General features: G+C 41.4%; 1 protein-coding gene across 3 annotated transcripts; it reads right to left on the minus strand.

The window, feature by feature from the left end:
• Nucleotides 1-567: 567 nt before the first annotated feature.
• Nucleotides 568-8,910, minus strand: pcgf1 (polycomb group ring finger 1). Of its 3 annotated transcripts, none has more exons than XM_031866845.1 (9): nt 8,803-8,910; nt 7,681-7,786; nt 7,424-7,576; nt 7,120-7,191; nt 6,272-6,377; nt 6,092-6,134; nt 3,983-4,066; nt 3,165-3,245; nt 568-2,893 (listed from the first exon to the last, which is right to left on the minus strand). In XM_031866845.1, exons 1-9 carry the CDS (start codon nt 8,887-8,889, stop codon nt 2,843-2,845), a joined length of 783 nt encoding a protein of 260 aa, XP_031722705.1. In that variant the 5' UTR covers nt 8,890-8,910; the 3' UTR covers nt 568-2,842. The 3 variants fall into 3 exon arrangements, with proteins under 3 accessions (XP_031722705.1, XP_031722703.1, XP_031722704.1); XM_031866843.1 differs by having other exon boundaries at nt 3,983-4,069; nt 8,803-8,889; XM_031866844.1 differs by having other exon boundaries at nt 3,983-4,069; nt 7,681-7,783; nt 8,803-8,888.
• Between the last annotated feature and the right edge of the window lie 13,636 nt (nt 8,911-22,546).

A 22,546-nucleotide genomic window follows, 5' to 3' on the forward strand; every position in this document is an offset into this window, starting at 1 on the left:
GTGTGTGTGTGTGTGTATGTGCGTTATGCTTCTGACTGGTGTGCAGGTTTACAGGGAGTTCATTTTATTCGCCATTTACAAACATGGCCAGGGGCCTGATTTGGAAGTGAAGGTGATTGGGAAAATCTAAAAATATCTCACGTGAAAGAAGAACAGCCAAGTCTTATTCCAAGCCAACCTTATTCCATGTTATTGACCTCTGCAGTAATATGGAAAACTGCTCTGCCCTTGATGAACACATGGTCTTCTTTTATATGAAATCTAAACTCATTTAACCTTTAAGACACAAACACCAAACACTGATATTGTACAGTGGAACAAAAATACTGTTTCACCTACACAAAAGTATCCCAATGTTAAAAAAAAAAAAAAAAAATAAAATGCATTTTATTTTGTACTCCAGGGTAATTTCTCAAAAGGATATTCACGATGTCACACGTGCAACATAGCGAGGCGTTGTTGAAATGTTGTGGCTGCTGCAGCACGCTGTGCTGTAGAAAGGCTTGTGTATATTATCAGAGCCGTGTCAGGTTATCAGAGCCTTTCCTTTCTCTCTGGACAAGATCGCGCACATCAAAGCCTCCCTCCGGCCTCGCGTCTGAAGAGCACCGAGTGTGCCACCTAGTGTCAGACTGGGAGGATTATCCAAAGAGAGAAGGTGGGGAGACAAATCTAGTTCTGAAGAAATGCTGAACAGCGTCAAAAACTATAGCGATCCTTTGTCAAGCCTTCACAGTGCTTTAATCTACCAAACCTTTTCAGTAAAACACCACCGGTTAAAACACCAGGTGGAATGTCAGCTGCACTGCTTTCACATTGTGCTGCTTAAAGGGGCATTCACTCCACTGATTGTCTCTGTCTCAATGTCTGTGTGTGGCTGTGGAGGGAACTTTCTAAAGTCAACAACAATACGCCTGATGAGTTCTCCAAGACAAAAAAACAATAACAGGAAAAAGTGTCTTTAAAATGGGGATGTGGAGTTTTAAAGATGTCAACTCATTAAAGAATCTGTTGAGTTATTGGAAATGTAGTTTCCAGCAGTTTTGGAGATCAGCTAATGCTAGCGATGAAAAGTTTGGACATCTCTGCCTCAACTTTGACCGTTCATGTTGAAATCTGTCTCTTGCAAGTCCCCCAGCTTTATGTCAAAGCAACGACACATTGTTTAAGCTCCTTTAAGTCAACAACAAACCGTCTGTAGGCTATGTCCACTATATTGTATACGTGGCTATAAAATTACTTTTCAGGCACCGTAGGAACGAAAAATAAGCCTTTTTTATATCTAAGAAAAAACAAAAGATTGATTTTAAAGTAGTACAAATATTTTAAAAGAAAAATGAATAAATGCTTTGACTTGTATTTAAATCATTACAGATTTTAGAAGTTATACAATGAGTTGAAATAAGATCACCTGTGTGTAATCTAAAATGCACCTGCATCTAAATCATATACACAAGACAAAATAATCGGTCACACGTTTACTGTAAACTAGCACTACTTCGGGAGGGGGCACTGAATAATATCACAGTGAAGTGCATTATAAATATGGAGCGAACAGCACAGCTGTGAATCTGTGAGCAGGCCGAGAGATCTGGAACCTGAAGGAGCTGCGAGTTACACGGTCCAGATAAGAGACGCATAAAACTACTGCTGCGAACATTCAGACTCATGATGTGGTCAGTGTTTGCCAGAGGGCGGGTACAGGACACTGACCGAGTGACATTTTTGATCATCGTATTACTCACTGCACCATCACCAGAATCGTGTCTCATAGAGCAAAAGCCCAGCGGCGTTAGCATCTTACTGTGGAGATGCGTCTCTGCAACAAACCCCAGAAAGCCCAAAAAGCTGCCGCAGTCTGCAGAAGAACTGCAACCTGAGAGACGATTTATTCTCCAGTCAGGCAATAACCTCCAACATAAAGCTGCAGGAATGGATTCAAGAGAACGGCCAAGTCGGCGTCCAGAATCACCGTTCACTCAGTCCCTGTGAAACTTGACGGAGCAGGTTCGTAAAGAATGGAGCAGAATGCAGCGTCCCGACACCATTTCAAACCAATGCTAGGAGTGCTGCTACAGACGGTCTTTAGTTGGGCGAGGAAGAGATTTCTTTGCAACTTCTCTGATGATCAAGAACTCCTCAACAGAGAGAAACCAGAGTCACTGCACACTCAAATAGGAGTAGCTGCTTGAATTTAAACATTTAAAAAAGGTGAATGACATCATGTTGGAGGACAGCTGGTATGTTTGATGCGATTTTAAAAAGCTGCAGGGTGAAGTTGACTTATTATCTTGACTGTATGTTAAATACTTTGATCATCTCTATGGTTCATACTTCTTTTCCTTCGACATCAACGTAAAATACAACACGTACTACGGGACTCTAGGTCGGCTTTGGATAGAAAGTCACGACGTCATTAATCACAATTTGTGACATAAAGATAGCAAGAGGTTAGAAACAAAACCAATAACTTAATTACTCTTTGCAAAGCTTGTGTAAGACAAAGTACAAGAAACTACCGAGGTATTCAAATATAAGTGAAATAAAACTGCAGAAAGTCAAAGCACACTTCAATTGTGTTAATATAAAACCTGCTCAAAGGCTGAGGATACTACATGTGACACACACACGCACACACACACACACACTTCCTGTAAATCTATACGCAGGTGAAAGCATACTGTCCCGTAACCGAGTAATACAAACTATTAGTTTCCCATTTCAAAATTTATTTTTCAAAAATACAAAACAAGGAAAATAAGTATATGTACACAAACACTATTAAAAATAGAATATGTATTGTACAAAATATGTACAGCTGTCCTCAGAGTGAAAACATGTCCTATCTGGTCCTTTTGTCCTTGATGGTGTAGTGAAGAACTAAAGGTTGGGCCTAGAGGAGAAAAGATTTTAAATATTATATGTGGGATGGAAACACTTCACGGAGCTATCAACATCTGCAAAAGAGATCAAACTAAGTTATTATTTTATTATGTGTCAAATCTAACACGTCACACTACCACTGAAGATATTTTATTTCATTTCAAATGATGTTTAAATGTCTACAACATTCTCAATGAACTTCATGGTGACTCTCCAAAGGAACTACAGTAGAAACTGAAGGAATGTGTAGTTGGCACGAGCTGACAGCGGCTGTACCGTACCTTGCCAAACCAGTGTGAGAGCCATAACCGTTTCATGGTCATGTGATCGGGCAGAGACTCGTTATTGAACAACATCTGGACCTATAGGGAGACCACACAAACAGATGTGAAGGGGAATCCGAAAGCAACATCTACCATTATTTTTAATATGACAAAACCCGTTTGCTGCTCGTAAAACATGCGACGAGGAAGCACAAATACCCCCCCCCCCCAACACACAAGGCCAACACAAAGGACTTATGGTAAACTCCTCAGTAATTAAGACAGTTCTGTGGGACCAATAACACAACAGTATTGCCTTAAGAGTGTACGATCGGCACTTGACCAATCGGCAAAATGTAGGCCGTCTTTACAAAAAACAAGAGTTTGTGTGTTGTCAGGTTACCCATCTTTAAACGTACGGTACCCTGGCCCTGATGCAAGCATCTGCTAACCAATCAAAACGTGTTTTCCAAACCGACTGTTTGAGTCAGTCTTACTTTGTGGGAACACGTTTCATTTCACACATGAATTTAGAAAGTCTTCGGCAATAACGCCTCAATAAATATTGAATTAATGACACAGGAGCCTTGAATGTCACCAGTCTCAACAAGACACCGTCCCCGAGCCGACCGCTGATTCAGCAGCAGTCGACGTTCACATGTAACATGTAGAATTACCTCAGAAGATGTAGTTTGTCTTTTGAAGCGAGAGTGAAGCAGCTCGATAGGCGTTTCACACATTAGTCCTCATCAGCAGAAGCCAAATAAATAGACGAATCTTTAATGTCGCGTGTACCATCACGTCTTCTATCGGATCAATGAGGACTATTGACTGACCTGGTGTTTCTCCACGTTCAGACGATGACACAGCACTTTCCGTAGGTGTCTCACCTCCGCTCGGACAGAACACCGGACGAACTTCTGCTGCGGAGACAAAGTCAAACATCCACTGAACAAACTTATGACGAACAACATGATCAAGACATGACGACGTGAAGGAGGTAATTCCAATAAATAACGCACAGCTGATGACGTTGGTTTATTGCTGCAACTATGGAGCACGTTAGCGGGTTTCTTGTTCATAAAGCAGGTTAAAATGCTTGATTCACCCAGATATGTAACACGTAGCTGTACCATGGAAACACACTCACTGCATCACTTGTAGCTGTCTGACACTTTCGGTTTTGTTGTCCAGATAAAGTAAAAAGCGTGTCAGTTGTAAACGTCTCTTTAGATTTGCTACAGGCTGCCGTTTTTCACTTCAGCATTCAGATATCTTAGTTTTTATAATGTCCAAAGTTTACAGTCACAAAAGGTGACGGAACACATTTCCACAGGAAACACTCCAGTTACATTTAGAGCTAACTGCTCGACGTTTTCCACTCCCATCTGACTTATTACACTCTGAAGCTGGAGAGCTTTCCTTCCTTCTTTTACGCCTGAATGCAGTGAAAGACAGTATTTCTTTAAAAGCCACCTCGGTAAAAACATCGGGTTATGAATGGAGGTGCAGGGGAGAGAGGACAGCATGCCACAAAAAGGCTGAGAGTCAAATATGTTGATCCTATTTTTAATAGTTCACACAGAGGTTAGGGGGAAACACAACTGCATATATCGAGAGTCTGGAATGGAACCAAAGAAGATGTTCCCGTTACACGAGGTAACATGAGACAAACATTTCAATCTTCACATTTTTAAGGAGGACATTGGTAGACGATGACACCCCCCCGATGCCAGCAACACGTCACCAAAACCACTAATGTTCACATCCTACGTGACTTCATTCTAGATATCCTTCTCCTACTGTTAAATATGATTAAAAGACCAAACAACAAGCTGCTGGTCCGTTTGAACATTACAGCTTTCATCTCATGGAAACAAGGAAATGTGTGCTGAGATTTGAGAATCTATCAAATCTTATAGAGATAAAAACAGTTCAAAACATACAAAATCTGAATTCTTGATTTGAGCCCAAACTTGGATGCCTTGCGGTACTACACACAGGCACATGTTGAACAACAGCGCCCTCTGCTGGCCGAATAAAGCCTCTGCAGTATATGAGGAACGATGTTGGCTGGGCAGTGAGTTTAGTCTGTGTTTTAGTTAGATTGCTCCGCCCCAATGATCTTTGATCAAGTTTTGTTTCAGTACAATCTGAGCATTATACAATAAAACACACACATCCCTCGACAAATGGGCCTGTCAGGAGCATCCAGCCACACGGGGCAATAACTGACGAAGTAGGCACTTTTTTCAGTTTAGTGGGTTTGAAATTACTGAACAAGCTGTGTTTCAAACAGCCATGATGTAAATCTGTGTGAATAGGCATCAGGAAACTATAAGAATACACACTACTATGTACTCTTTATGAACATAATGGGACCACGGTCATAATTAGCACCTCATTTGTGTCCAAAGCACATTTTTCTGTCTGCTAAATAGTATTCAACATTTTAAACATGTCTTTAATGTTCTTTTACAAATCTTAAATCCTACAAGTCAGCACTAATCACCACAAACACCGAGCCGACGTCTTGTCATCGGGCCTCAAATTGTCGCAACACTTTGTCAAACGATTAGAAAAAGTCCAGTTACTGAGAAATTAGTGGTTTGGTGGTGAAAATAAAGAATGATTATATGCCTCACTGGTGTGCTCGGCCCACTTATCCCCGACTCTCCGTGAATATGAGGCAGCCAGAGTAACCAGCGCAGAGTGGATTCTGCTGCTGCTGCAGATGTCATCGTGCCATGTATTTTCTTAGCACTTAATGGTAGAAAATGACTCGCTCGGGCTTCAGAAATGTGCCCCCGGAGACATGTTTTTGCAAACCCGTGAGCCGAGTCGTTTTGAAAGCATCCGTAACCAGCTCTGCAATTTCACTAAGTACACAGACTGAACTGAAATACAGCGCTGAACAAATCTGTGATTTGGTTTGTATGACTCACCTGAAGAGCGAGTTTCGTTTTGTCTTTTCCAGCAAGCGATGAACTGTGAAGATGAAACAGAGCACACAGTTTTGAAACGTGCATATTAGACAGGTTTAACTTGAAAGCTTATTTTATTTACATTTGATCTGGCTAATCTTCATTGCATGACTTGAAAGATAACCAGAGACAAAAGCTCACCTTAGCCTTTCTAAACAGAGCGACACCTGCTCATCGTATCTGTAGAAGTGGGCTTTTGAATGGTCGAAGCTTGTGTATGGTAGACCTGTGGCATCGGGTATAGCATCTGGAGACAAGGAAAATCAAACATTAATCAGCATGTCTCTGACTGGGAATCAGAGCAGCAACTAGCTGCAGACTATAGACTGCACGATACAGATTCTGTTGCATCACCTGCCACTGAAGCAAACAACTGTTTGGTGATATCAATGTACTACTCTATGCATGCAAGAGTTTAACAATCTGCAACTGATAAAAACTTAACAGTGATTCAACCTACAGCTACTTCACGACAACTTCTACATTTCTTGATTCAAGCCGTGTCTGGTACTAGAGAAAAAGAGCAGGATGTGATGTGTATTGTAAGCATTTTTAAATTGCATTATTAAAATGTCTAGCTCCAGTGATAGGCTGAGCCACATTTGAACTGTTAAATAAACACAGCTGTCACTGCATGACATCAGTACTGCAAAAAAATAGTCCCCAAATCGTTTCAAAATGTCAGATTTTGATGGTCATCAAAATCACTGAGAGAAAATGAAGAGCTAGAAACATCAAAAAATTAAACAAAGACTGTTAAAACAGACATATATTGTCGAAGAGACGCTGTTCATTCGAATATTTTCATAAAGTGTTGCTAAATGTACTGCCACTTTGGTAAAGTGCCGTTCAGAAACAAACACCACGGAAATCACAGAGAAACACCAAATACGTCACACAGATATGAACAAAAACACCCACTGATCTCTTCAATCTCAGTACACACCGCCTTAATCACACACCGAGGCTTCACTAAGTGGAAGACTTACCGTCTCCCGTCGGCTGGATGACTCTCTCTAGCCCACGTGACTGATAAAACTCCTTTATTCTCTTGTCTTCGCCTGTTCAAACACCGAGATTGATATTAGACAAAAAAGACAGACATAGAGACAATACTGATTTTCAAATATCCCAAAAGAAATATGGCATTTACACTGTTTGATGCTGTCAATAATTATCTAGTCTTCAGCTGTAAAGTCACATGTGTTACTAGTTAAACATTGTTTTATAAATATTAGCCCTCAATAGAGCTGATAATTTAGGTCACACTGACAGCGGTGTTGTTTTACGTACTTTCTTGTAGTCCGGGCACCAGCTTGTAGACGATGTCCTGCATCACTCGGTCCAGTTTGAGGTTGAGTAAAGGCTGTGTTTCATGGATTTTGATGTTGCACATTGGACAGTACTTGCTCGTTTGCAGGTATTTCACAATACAGCTTTTACAGACTGTAGAGCAGAGAGAAAGGAGAGACATTTCATTCTCACTCTGTTTGTCTTCAGTCGCGTTAATGACGTGCAAACTATTCTTGTCCAGCTCCGTTCATACTCACAGGTGTGCAAACACTCTGTAATCGTCGTGGCGTCGATGAAGTAACCCGCGCACAGGTAGCAGACGATGTGTTCGTTCAGGTCCTTGATCTTCAACTTCACCTCCTCCTGTCCGGATGACAAAAAGGTGTTTTACATGTTTTCAAAGCTAATGTTAATTTATCCCCCCCAAACAAAGTGTAATCAGCACAACCAGGGCTTGAACTCAAAGCAAAACATATACAACGGAACCATTAACAGTAACTTTTAAAATGTTTGCAATATGTTGGGTTAATGCTCTTTTTTAGTCAAAAGAAAACTTATTTTGTAGCTGCTTTTAATGCGAACTGAATGCGCAAGGTGTCTATTTTATGACACAGAAATGTATGATTTAAAGTTGTGTTATGACGGCTAGATATTGAGGATTTAGCTACCACATTACGTTACTTTACTGTAAACGTCCCCTCCACTGACTTCAATACAGAACCAGGATCTAGTCGGTGTAATGACCCAGTTAGTAGTCCTGTCCATGTCTGACAAATGACGTAAATACGTTAGCTAATGAGAAATGTTCCCACAAGGAGGGCCACTGGATTATCATACACAACGTCAAATGTTGACATTTTTATGTCGACTGACGGAGACGGTTTGAGACGAACGTCCCGCGTAAAAACCGTTAAAACAACGCGCTGCGTTCCCGTTTAAAAATAAAAAACAACAGCAGCTCGAAAAACAAACCGCCGTTACTTCGTCGTTCAGTAATAAAGCCGCGGTGGGCAGCGGCCGTTACCGTCCCGGTTCAAACACACACACCGCTTGAAATACAAGTAGAAACTCCCAAGTTGAAAACTTACGAATACAGCTGAATATGTGGCATAACACGAGTGAAATAAACAAGTTTCTTGACAGGATTTTGGAACGCTGCTCCAGAACAACACGGGTTGACTCCCAACCGTTCACGCGTGCGCAAACGCATCTCCCTTCACAGCGCTTCAGCATTGCTTCTCCTCTCTCTCCATCAGCGCAGCGGAGACGACAACGCTCTCCCGCTCACGCGTGTTGTTTAGCTGGGTCTCTGCTGCGGTTCCGGGTCCCTGTACGTGTGCGCCCCAGAGCGGACGAGCACGTACTACGTGGGCACTCACCTCGTTCCTCAGCGGGTCCAGTTTGTAGACGGACTGTAGCTGATTTCGTAGCCGCATCGCTATGGCCATCGGACCTTGCTCCGCCATCTTTGGGAATTATGCGTAGTTCCGGGTAAACCGGAAGTGTCCTTTAGTACAATCTGGGGGAGGCGGGTAACTGCAAACTGTAAACGAGGAAAAAATAAAAAAATAAAAAAATAACACAAATATAATATAGAATAAAAAGCCACTTTACCAAGCCGAAAAAAAAATAATATATAAAGTCACGCTCACTGTGTGCAGGCCTATTTCCTTCACTTTATTTTTCTAAAAACAAACACAAAATGCTGCTCCAGTTTCTTTTTAAGCAAATTCAGCGGGTTGCTCTACATTTGTGGGGGTTCAAGCCAGGTTTCAGGTTAATTAATGGATGCACAATAGGATTGAAATATATTAAAGGGGTTCTATTAGTTATCTCCTCTGTTTAAGGTTTTTATAAACCCTCAAAAATGGGTTATACTATTTGCCAACAAGGACTTTTCCATTAAGGATATTTTAATGGATTATCTTTATGGTTTAAGGGTTTTTAAAGCGGGGAAAATCCCAGTCAAATTCACCCAAAACTTGTGTTTATGGATAGATACATTATAGGCTTTTTGCCCATAACAATCACTCAAACGTGCACTCTCCTACTCTCACACACATGGACTTGTATATACATGTACAGTTATATGACATGCTCACACTAGAGTTGACGTCATTTAAGAACCATTTAGGCCACACTAAAAGCTATCTTACCTTTTCCAATAACACACTGTCTTTCACTTTTAAGCTTGTGTTCGGAAAACATATAGTATCCTCAGTTTAACTTTGGATAAAGTGTGTGACTAGATAATACACTCAGCTTTCACTCTCAATACACCAGCTTGTTAGTCTGCTCTCTTGGCAATAGAGGGCACTGCAGGCACACACTTCAACCACCGGCTTACAGCCTTTGGCTCGTGCTGATACCTCTGTAGCATCATCGAGCAAAGCAGTGTCATACAGTCATTTGTGCACTCAAGGGTTTAATGTAGTTGATGAAGAAAAGATGTCATTAAAACTTCTGAATTCACTAAACAAACCTCCTGCTCAGTGGGCCAGGCCTTTAAGTTTTCTTTATGTGCACACAAAGCCTCTTAAACCAATGTAGACTTTGGATTTATATTCCTATTTCATTTTTTAAAAATGTATTACCGATGCAAATCCACTTATTATAGGATCATATAGGCTGTGCAGTTGTATACGGTAATGTATCGGTACGCTAGAGGCCTGCTGATAAGATGCACAGACGTATTTGGAACTGGCTCAGATTGAAATCATGTTGGCAATGATGTTGTACCACTCCTGTTATTGAAACTGCATAACACGGAGCGAGGAGTGCTAATAGTACCATACCTGTAGGTGTTCCAGGGTAAAAGGGGAATTGTGGGAAAAACACCGTTCAACCACAATCCTCAGCAACGACATGGTGGGCCTTGTAACCTGAATCCTCTGACACATTGAGTCCTACACTACTCAGGCATCATGGAGGGTGGCCCGCTCTCACCACTGCACGCAATCCCATTAGGTCTGGTAAGTTATGTTATAAATCTTGATGCAGATGTCATTAATAGCTAATCAGCAATGTAGCATCGAAAGAAAAAGGTATAATACGTTATTCAGAATGTACAAAAACAAACGTGCAAATAAACATATGCATTTAAGTTTCTTTAAAAGTTACAACACATATAAGTGTGCTCCTATTAAACACAATGCAAATTAACAGCTAAATTAGGTTAAACATTTATTTGTTTCGTAAATAAAACAAAAAGATGAACTGAGTTTAATTGGTTATATGTATCTAATCTTTGCAGCAGTAACCCTTTCACTTAGAAGAGAGCTTGTGACTGAAGTGTTTTTGGGTTGAATGAGTACTTAGCTTCCCTCCCTGAACAACAACCATCGAGGGGCTCTTGAGAAAAAGAACTGAACCACTGGCTCGGTGGCCAGCAGTGGAGGCCTGTGGTTGTCCTGGGCAGCTCCCAGACCTACGTTTAAATATGTGTTAATATAAAGTAGGGTGTTGAAATGAAAGAGTGTGTGGGCTCCGCAAACATTTCCCTAGATAATCATGTGGCTTGTGTCTTTGGGACAATATTATTTCAATCAACAGTTTGTATTGTGTTGTGCTGTATTTTTTCTTTTTATTCAGGCTTCTGCGGCTGTAAGATGTGTTATGCTTTTATATAAGTAATATATCTGAGGTTTATACTCAGACGTGGGCTAAAACCAGTTTATCTCCCCCCCCCCCCCCTCCAAATTACTTACAATTATTTAATCATGGGAAGAATGAAAAGTGTAGCTTTGCAGAAAAATGAATCAGCAATTGGGGAAGAAAATGTATTCTTGGTTGTGGCTGAGTTCTGAATTAGCGCCTACCATGTTTGAACAGGTCGACTTATTGGTATTATATGTGGAGGTCTCCTTGATCCCTCCCAGAGGGCTTCCAACCTGTGGACCACCCAAAAAGCTGCCGTCCTAAACAAAGACTCGCCCTTCATTCATCCTTTTGTAATTTCCCAGTGTAATGGAATGACTGGCAAGTTTGTCTTATTCCAACCACCTCAGTGAGTCTGGAGCAGCTAAAATGGGTTAGTGTGCAAGTCATTTATTGAGACTGTTAAATCTGGAATGTTTGTTTATTGGTGTCTACCCGTGATAACTAAGACTCATAATTGATTCTTGGATTTTGACATTTTGGAGTAAGAACTTTAAAATGTTCCCTTTTCCATTCATCCTTTTGTGAGAGGAAACTTGGAACACCTTTGGTTGTTTTTTTTCTTCAGATGAAAAGACAAGCACTTCCAAATGAAGTCCAAATCAGATTCAGTCAATCTAAAGTGAAAAAAAGGCACAAGCAATATATTTTCATTCTTGGCAGCCTTTTTTTTATTTTTTAGTTTGAAGAGCCGTTGTGATCAGTCTCGCTTCACCGAGCCTTCATAGTCAGGCCTTTTGTCCCCCGCCATTTCCTCTTGCCATGTAACGTCTTATCTGCTGGGCCCGTGAGGTCACTGCTTATCTGACTGACAGGGCTTTGACTCCACGCGATATCCAAATAACCTGAGGGCCTGGAGGCGCAGGAGGATCACAGCATGGCAAAATCCAACAGCCGGGAGAATAATTGAGAGAGTGAGGGAAGATGCAAAAGAGCCGACGAGAAGGGAGAGGATCAAGACTGATCCAAGCCTTTCATTTGCTGTCATTACTTCATGTCAAAATCATGGACAATAGAACCCCTATCTTCTTGAAGTGCCTGCAAATCTGTCAGTTATGTCCTCCCGATGGATCAAACACCTGCCAGGACTACAAAGGCGGCACAATTATTAATAATTTGAGGATGATTGTTTTATTGAGAAATGACAGAAATAAAAAACGCGAGGGCGGATTACAAACTTCCTCTCTGTGTCTGTCCTTGGGTTGGATGTTGACTGTTACTCCGCGTAATGAAATCACGCACGAGGAAACTCCTTTAAACCACGAGGGTCTGAATCAACTGAAAACTCTCTGAGCTGATAGAGACCCCTTTTACCTCTGTCCTGGACGTCCTGTGCCAAAACAACTACACAACCACCCTGCTAACATGCGACCCGCCATGCCAAAAAGGAGGCCCCCATCCCTCTCCCTCCCTCTCTCTCTCTCGCTCTCTCGCTCTCTCTCTCTCTCAGAGCAATCAGAGCATGCAGAGGTGGACTGCAGCTTTTGTCTCTTTTGCTCCACCAATTGGCCGCCAAGTGGCAAGCTAATGACGAGAGCCCTCTTGGAATGACTCCAGAGCAGTACAGCTTGCCCTGCTTTATGGGCAAGGGCATGATGAATGATGTAGGGCAAGCCCTTAGGCCTCCCCCTGGCACAAAACCCAAAACGTCCAATATCACAATCTGAATCACTGCGAAAGCTGGATAAAATACATGCACAGGAATTTGTCTCAGTGAGCAAATGATGCCAGGATTTGCTGATGAGTCACAGAATTTCATGGCATGCACTGACACAGTACGATGAATAAAGGAGTCAAATACAGTGTAAATCAACAAAATGCACACAAGATAAATTCAATATGTAGAATGGTGTGTGTTTGTGCTGTGAAGTTCCTAATGTGTCTGTACATTTGGTCATCACATTAACTCTATGCAGAGCACCTCCCTCATCTCGAAGTCAAAGTTCTTTTTACATGGGTTTTTGGCTAGATGCCTGAAACAGGTCTGTGGTGAAGACAAGCACAATATATTTTAACGTTTTGCTCTACAATATAAAATGGGAGTCAGTATTCCTTGAAAACTGTAGTTCTCAGTTCAGATAAGCTAGAGGCCAAATAATAAATGACAGGATTGGAAGATGCTGAGATAAGACGAGTTTGCCAGCAAGAACAAGTTGGCCTGCTAGCGTCGGGGGAAAAGAAAGCTCCGTATTAAATCTTATTAATGTGGCACAATAGAGCTTTGTCTGTCATCTATTGAATTTTCATTAATCTCGTGCTCGTGTGCAGCTTTGTGAGGAGTGTATCTGTGTGTTCAGGCCTGTGTAGCATGTGTGTGTGTGTGTGTCAAGTGCACACAAATGCACTCACAAAGATGCAGCGATCCGTGATCACTTTCAAGCGTCTCGGTTATCTCAGGATTATCAAAGGACTTTGACTTTTCTCCAGTTGCATTAAACATGAGCCTTTTAATTATGAAATTAAAAAAAAATACATTTTAGGATGATGGTCTGTGGAATTTTTAAGTGAATCCTGAGACCAAACAGGGAACATTTCAGTGGTTTGAATTAACAAGTTCTCCCCATAAGGCGGGCCCTTCAGCAAGGCACAGAATCCACGGTTTCAGTGCTACATCTCTGAATTGAGTAATTCTCTCAACCTCCCAAAATGGTGGTAGTAGACTCTCTCTCTCTCTCTCTCCCCCCCACACACACACACACACATACACACACACAGACACAGAGTCATACTAAGATAAGGTGATTTGTTGCATGTGCTCATAATCCACCCACTCATAACAAGAAGCAAATCGTGTAATTTATGGATCAGGGTATGTTGCATAACAGAGAATTTCAGTAGCTTTCGTGAGGATACAAATTACAATAAACAATCTAATTCTGATTTTGGAGATTGCTCATCTCTCACGTGATGTGACCGTATTGTTACGGTCCATTCATGCAAGTACAACAGCTCTACCTGCCCATACTGATCTCTCTTTGATATTTAAGACACAGAGAGGACAGGCACACTTGTTCGTCTTGTAATCCATTGTATCTTCAGGGAGGTGCACGCTCACTTATCCCACAGCCATCTTATCTTCATGGCCATTTAAGAGAATAAGGGTAAAGTGATAACAAACAGAGAGGAAGCGTCGCCAAAAGGATGCAGGCTAGGTGAGTGTCGCCGTTACCGGCCGTCTTGCCCAGGGTTAGACCGATATGGTGGTTTTTGTCAGTACTTGTGATAAATCACGACATACAGTATTTGCAAGTTAAAAGTATAATGACTATTCGGTCTTGACCACATGATAAACTATTGTTTAGTTATATTTTATTTTTCAAATAAATTCTACATCTGAATTCTAAAGTCGAAAAGGAAGATCTCAGGAATCAAAAAGTGTTTCAATATTTTAAAAAAACATCTTAGCAAATGGTTTACGACAAAAAATGTTTTGTACAAGAAAACCCAGCAGGCCAGATGGGTCGTGCAGATCTGCTAGTTTCATCAGTTTGAGTGCTAGTGGAGACATTTAGTGTCTCAAAATGTTGAAGAAACTTTCAAATAGAAGTCACTAAATATTTGTGAGGTTGCCGTAAAAAAATGCAAACCTGTAACAAATAGGAGTATTTCATTGCTTTTATCAGATAAGAGACAGTGAAGAGTGAACAGGAGACGAGTGTGGGGAAATGGGGGATGACATGCAACAAAGGTCCCCAACTAGACTTGAACTGGGGATTACATCAATGCCACCAGGACATCCCCCAAAATGGGGCTTTTATACAAAAATAGTGATATGGTAAAGCAATGTCATAGCTGCTACCACATGCCAAGAACAATAGTCTGTGAAAATGATTTTTTTCCCCTGTGGACACAATTAAAGATTGCTAATTAAACATGCTGTGCACAAGGTTGTCCGTTTTATGCTGTCTACACAAATATCAGTATCGGTATCAACTAACTGTAACTCGGTCAACTGCTTCAAACATGGCGGCCCTGTAACACCAGTTTGCAACATCCAGATAAATGCACATCAAAGCATGACGTTGATCCAAGATGCCTGTGAGAATGCTGTGAGCTTATGTGTGTGTGTGCGAGCGTGTATTTGCGTGAGATAATGGCAATCCTTTGATGCCCGAGCGTGATTTGGTTCAAGCTTTCCTGGTGTATTATTTCACTGTTGGCCTCCTGTAAAGAACTTTGATGAGGACCCAGAAGAGAAGACCCTCATTGCCTGCACTTACTGTTTCAATAATGGAATTGTTTTGGAGACTTCACCCCCGTCTCATCTTCTTCTCTTCCAGCCTCACATGCAGGCGGTCTTTCATCTATCTCTGCCATCTTCTTTCCTAGCATGCAACTGCTGAGACCGGCGACCCACGCCGCCACCTCTCGGAGGAAGCAGAGCTATCTGCACAAGTCGCCTTGATGACGCTCAGCACTCACATTCACTGACACAGGCAGGACGGGAGCTGAAGAGTATATCATTTATCGGGACCTACAGCAGTTGCTGCACATATAGATGACATTTAATAACATGGTACAGATTTTAAAATGAAAATCTAGTGGGCATCTAAAATGTAAAGCCACCATGTCTGAAGTTTTGGATTATATTAGATTAAACTTTTTGCACATGCGGCTGAGACAACGAAATGCAGATTAGCATTCAACCAGAAGTACAAAAGCTGAAAAGTGCAAAGTAATGTTCATATGTACTGGTAGTAAAAAAGTAATTCATAATAAACAGTAAGAGTTAGATATGAAAATGCTGGAGCCGTATGAACAGTATTACCTCAGACATTTTCTAATTCTACAGTGGGTTTGATGCACCTGTATAAACGTTCATGGCAATGCATCAAATGTAATTGAGATATTTCAGTCTGGTCTAAAGTGAATCAACTAATTAATTGACAGACAGCCATCCCTTGAGTCCTGCTGCTAGCATGGCTAAGAAAACATGAGGGTCAGATTTTTCTTCAAAAAGTGGACAAATTGGAGACACACGATTTTCATTCCACATCATCAAAAACCAGCTGTATATCCACAAATCCAAGATATGCTTTTTTCCACCCAATAATTGCATAGTTTTAAATGTAATTTCTAACTTTTTAAAAGAAACCAAAATGGACTTTGTACCTTATTTGTTGGTCACCATCATTTGCACAAACCAGAGCCACTAATTCCTCGTAAAATTAAGAAATTGTTAAAGGGCCATACATCATTTTTCAGGCTGTGCCTAAGAAAGCGGCTGCTTCGAGTAATTACAGGGAATCAAAGGCTAAGTGGTGTAAGATCAAAGGAAGGCATTCTTCTGTAATCCTGGGGTGTTGCAAATCCTTTGTAATGTGGTCACTGCGTTCCACCACTGTTTGACATCTATTTACTGTATAAAAAGGAACGGTGCCATCAATTATGGGCCTGCTAGTGCTGTTGTTTACTTTTACCAAGCCCTGAGTGCCGGGGTCGGCTTTGTGACATATAGATCCCTCCTCTCCCCTGTTTGCTCTCCGCAGTCGAAGGTGTGCTCCCTTGCTTGCCCTTGGCTTTGGGTTGGGGGTTGTCTGGCTGCTTCCTGGTCTGTGATGTAGGCTGAGAGATTAAGGGGGATAGAGTTTTGGCGGCTCTCAGGTTTTGTATGTTTGTTCAGTTTTGAGATGTGGAAACTGACATGTTCCTGTCTGTCAGCCGGCTGCGGTGGCTGCAAGACTGGCTGCACGATTTCCATTGGTGCAAGAAGGAGTCAATGATTGGAACACTAGCATTAAACTGTTTGTAATATCAGTAAAATTATGATTTTTGCACACTTCACTGAAATACTTAGTCACATAATCTACGTTTTCTCTTTTTCTACTTCATAGTTTAAGATGCATGAAATACCCAAATCTAATCTTCCAGAGAAAAGTGAAAGCGTCCGAACAAATGCTCATTGACGACGTATGTTCAGTTGAAAAAAGACTTCTTGTCCGTCTGGAGCAAAGAAGGAAGCAGTGTGACATTACAGTGCCACAAGGTCCACTGAAGTAGGTTGTGGTGGTAGTCCTGTGTCATAGTCTGATACAAAATATCAGGCTATGTCACAGAAGACCATGGTTCACTTTGCGTTTCCTACGGACAGTTAATGTTGAAACCTTGAAAAAGTAGCATTTTAACCCAAACCGTGATCTTTTTTATAAACCTTACCAAGTTGTTTTAGTGCCGAACCCTAACCAAACCTTAACCAGGTCAGTGTCAGATGAGAAAACATTTTCACTTTTGCAACTCTCAAATGTCCAACTGGAATATGCTCCAGTTTGTCTTTGTGACTGAGATGTGCAATGCATCAGGTGGCAGGCTAACCTGGTGATTATACAATCACCTTTTACCTCTGTGTCTTGTTGAAGAGTCTTTAAGCCCTGAGGGATCTGGATCTTTATCACAAGTCATTCATTTTATCTACGAGCAGAAATTCCATAACGATGATCTTAAAAAGAACACAATGACTTAAATGCAACCACACGCAACATCCTGCGTTTTGATCTTACCGCTGATCTTTGTTGCATGTCATCTACGGCACTTTAAATGCTCAAATAAACTCGTTCCCTTATTTGATATAAAACTGTGATACCGATACAGAGATCAAAAGGAGCCAGATTTGAACCCACGCCTCTGACCTGGAGTCAGACTGTGTTTACCTATTGTCTGGTCGTGTTCCTCGCTGAGAGGCTGGGCCACAGCTGGTAATGGTGGAAGTTTGGCGTGGACAACCAGTCCGTTGCACACATTTCCCAGCTAATGGAGAATTTGTGAGTGAGAGCCTTTAATTTTCTAAAAGGTGGGTGGATCAAAGATATGATATGATTAAAGGAGAACTAAAGCATGCTGTTCCATGTGGAATAAGTGGACAAAGGTTTCCTTCAGGAGCCTCCTTTACATGTTTTGTTGTATGTACTCACACTCTTTGAGTATGGGGTCATATTGAAACAAGTGATTTTATAACAAAAGGTGCTTTACTCAATGATTTTAGTCTTTTCATTTATTTCGTTCTATTTTTATATAAATTCAATCCCCTTCTGTTGTTAATAGAGCTAAAATACATCAAAAGCATTACTTCACTGTGTTCAAGCCACCAGCAATTAAAAAAATGCTATTTGAAAGAACACTGATTGCAGCGCTGTTAATTGTGTTGTGAAAATAAAAATAACTGAAGAAATGAGACTTGCCACCACCTTACCTGTCCTGCCATACTATGCACATGGTATCATATTATCAGAGAATATTGACACATCCTCCATAACGTATGTTCTGCTACTTAAAAAGTGAGCAGGGCACCATGTGATCCCACAAAATGCTCACTTAAATGAACTGGTTTTGGAGAAAGAGTTCCCTTTGATGACGTCGCAGGTATAAGTCATCATTCCCTGGTTTCCTGTCTTGTGATTAAGTGTCGTTTATCTCTGATTTCTAGCTTGGGGTAAAGGAGTTGGTCGTATTCTCAATTACTGGTCTTTACAGACAACAAGGACGCTACATTAACTCATCCTTTATCAACTGAACTTAAATCATGTTACATTCCTGTTTAATCAAAGATCCCTAATCGGCTCTCCTGCTGCCAAAGCTTTGATAAGACAGAGGAGCGGGTCCGCTGAGAACCGACTGGGCGCTGAATCATCTGTAGGTGGTCTAATCATCTCAGCTCCTCATCCGGACTCATCTTCATTGGCATTCCCCCCCGTGGTGACATCACTTGAGTCTGCGACACACACAAACATACACACATACCGCATATGTGGTGGTGCTGACCCAAGAAGACGAATCAGAAAAGCCGCGGGGCTTGGCCTGCCCGACCAAAGGGATGAGGTCATCCGACAGAACCTAATTTTCCCTCAAATTGCACCTCTGATCAGCGCAGTGTTTCCTGCAACAATTACATTGACCCCAAGCCCTCATTAGCAAATAGTGTGGAGGAGAGAAAGAAGGACAAAGACCACTTGGTTTGTGAAGAGCAAGATGTTTAATTCAGAGATCGTTTTTCTATCTCGCATCATGTCTTGAGGCTTCTTCTCAACATCACCGTCTGATTAGTGAGGTTCTGCATCATGTGCTGGAAGTCTGACGGTGAGGGCGCTTACAGTAAAGTGGGGGTCATGGTGCCACGTCCCTCACAAGATGCCCGTTTGAGCTTTTGACAAATGCATAGACTGATTGAAAAAAGAGATGTATGCCATTTAAAAGAACACCCACCATTAGGAATCCATTTGCAGACATGAAAGTAAAGCTTTTTAAAGTAGTGCATTTAGGTTGTTAGCTATTTTTGGGGTCTTTCTTTCTTTCTTGCCTTGAAAAATGAGGGACTTGTGGAAATGTTAACTCGTATTGCTACAACTCTGAAAACGTGCCACAAAAGCATCCAATTAGGAGGCTCATATTTCTCCTTACTATGCTCACACACAAAGACAAACACAATCACACACAGGCAGACTCTTTTAAAAGACAGTATGCACCTGGCATCATGGAGGTCAGGTACAGGACAACTATGGTATCATGTGTTTATTATCTTCTAGCCGCACTAGCAGCAAGGCTTTCTGAACGGCAGGGTCCACCACTTTGTCCAGACTGAAATAGTGATTGTTGTCACATTTTGTACAGACATTCATGGTGCCCAGAGGATGAAACCTAATGACTTCAGTGATCCCTTCCCTTTAGCTTCAGCGCCACCAGCAGGTCATAGTTTTCACTTATCCAATGTAATATCTCAAGATTTATCGGGTGGATTGGTACCTTCCTGGTTCAAAATATTTTAAAGATTTTGGTGGTCTCCTCCATGAGGCAGACATTTGTAGTTTTGAGTTACAACTATTGGACTGATTGCCATGAAATTTGGTGATCCCTTGAGTTTTATTCTAGCGCTATAATCAGTTAAAAGTTGGATGCTTATTGAGGCATAAATTAAAACAAAACAATTCCCAGGCAGAGAAATCACAAAATAACTTAAAGTCTCGAATTACGATATTCGTGTTGTCATCTTAAATTAATGATGATCACTCTATTTTTGCTGTGCTCAAGCTAACTTTATGAGCATGTGTCACCGCACCGATGTCTTGTTTGCAGAAAAATATGATTTTAGCACTGACTACAGCTAAGATGGACAGTTTAGCGATGTAGGACCTTGATTCATCCCCAAAACACGGGGGCCCTCCAAGCTAGAGCTGGAAACTGTTATAATTCATCCGTGCTGCTCCAGGCCAAACAGCTCCCACTTGAGTCAGCATGATCTACGAGTGTCCGTGAGCCCCAGACACATGTAAATGTTCACCAAACTAATTGGTGCCGCAACAGTCAGGGGTTTTAAATCAGCAGTTGTATCACCTGTTGCTTCAAAAGGGAGTAGGGAGCGAGAGATTACTTTATGATTTGTTTCAATTTCTCTGTTTTATATCTATTTGACAGAGTGCCCGGTTTGATCTTTGATCTGTGTTTTTTCCTGGTATTTTAACTTCATTTGAAGTTACATTCTTAAAGTCAATATTCTCTTGAAATATGACGCCTTTAAAAGGTTTTAGATGGAAGGAAAGACAATTATATTCCCACGGCTTGAACATGCACACAACAGAAACACTGTAAATGTGCAACTCCAAATAAGTGCTTTAATGTGTTATTTATTCTAACTCTATGGCAGTGATGGTGCATAAGGATTTTGGGAGTAAAAGAAAAAAAAAACTGCAAGGAAAGCAAAACACTTTTTCACAAGACAACACAAAAGGTCAGGTTACATTTTCGTCCAACCAGATGATGCCTTGCAGTATTAAGCCAAAAAGGCAGTCATGGCAGTTTTTTTGCTTTTCTCCAACCAAGTGATTTGGGTCCTCAAAAAGGATGACAAAACAATGTCTCACACAGCATCAGTATACCTCTGGCTTGGTCTAACAGTTTAACCAAGCTTCCAGGAACACCACAGCGCTGTGAATCAATTTTGACATTGTGACCAATGTTTTCCGATACACCATCAATACAAAAGAATGAAATGACTCTATTTTTATTTTTTATGACATGCTATGCCTCTCTAAAGCCCATTTCACACATACCCTACAGCCCTGAACTTATTGAGAGATTGCCCCGAGGAACGATATGTGAGAACGCATACGTCTGAATCAGTTGGACCGGATACTAAACGGACTTTACCCTGCCAGCTCCGGAGTACAAAGTCTGTGTAACGTCCAACTGAACCCATGTGTGAATAGAGGCGCTTATTGTCCGGAGAATTTCTAGCGAGGGAGTGAGTGGGTTGATGAAGTTTCATTGGTGATGTGCACGAAGACGCCAACGAAAATGTGTAACTGGAGAGACGACGAAACACAGGGACTTTTGTCGGTCAAGGTCGACCCCGAAATTGTCAAGACAAATTTAAGGAACGACATGAGACTCGTTGCTTACGACCAAATTATGAACCGGCTACTTGTGTCCTGCCTCCTGCACACTCTACCCAGGCGCCGCTCCTCGCCTAAACCAAACAGAGTATTTCCAATAGGTGAGAACGCATCAATCTCCTGTTGTGTGCTACCTGTGTGGAAAGGGAAACTCCAGAATTCATATGAGAAAATGGCCTAAGATAGCCGATAACAGGAAATGACTGGAGAGAGAGATGGAGAACGTCATGCAATGGTGGCTTGCAGGAATCAAACCTGGGACATCGTGATTCAGGCCACCAGGGTGCAAGGAAGGACTGTACTGCACATATATGACCAGAAACGCAAAAGCCTTTTTGGGAAAAGCTTATTAAACTGAATGAGATGCCATATTTGAACATAGCTTTTCTTGATACATCCCCGATTCCACACAGTTGACAGTGTTTTTCGGTTAGGCAGCAGGTAGGGGATCAATACCTTGTCAATGGGGCGTCTACAGCAGTAAACTCTACGTGAAGAGGAGAAGTGTCTCAACCTGATAACTTGTCGTTCTTCTCATTCTTTTACTCTTCTTATTTTTCCCTGTCTTCAGCTGGTTCCTTTCCTTCTTGACCACAACAAATGTACCTCATCTCTTACTAATGATTCAGAATCATTCATCGCAGCAACCCGCCATCAAGCGCTGATAAAACAGTTTTGAGATTCAAAATATTTAGTCCCACTCATTACTGCCTCATTGTTCGTCTCTTACAGCGCAATTGTATCAAGACTGTCCTCTGACAGAATTAGACTCAACAATGTATAAGCCTGTCAAACACAGCATGCTTTCATTTATCTTTGCTGTGTAAACTTGACACCACACCTAAACTGTCATATCAAAAATGGGTGGGGATGGATTCAATATTTTACCTTTGCTAAAGAAAATATTAACATATTTCTGTAGTGATCTTGCGCTGGCTGCCACGCTCATCGGGGGAAAATAGAAACTCTCAGTTTGTTTGGATGACGTTAAATCTAATGTCCTCGCGGTGCTCTTTGATGTCCAAAGTTTGTGTTAGCGTGTAGAGACAGCTAATGCAGCCCATACCTGAACTGTACCTGAATGACA

Source organism: Anarrhichthys ocellatus, unplaced genomic scaffold (assembly GCF_004355925.1).
Source record: "Anarrhichthys ocellatus isolate YVR2014 unplaced genomic scaffold, GSC_Weel_1.0 scaffold37, whole genome shotgun sequence".
Taxonomy (NCBI): domain Eukaryota; kingdom Metazoa; phylum Chordata; class Actinopteri; order Perciformes; family Anarhichadidae; genus Anarrhichthys; species Anarrhichthys ocellatus.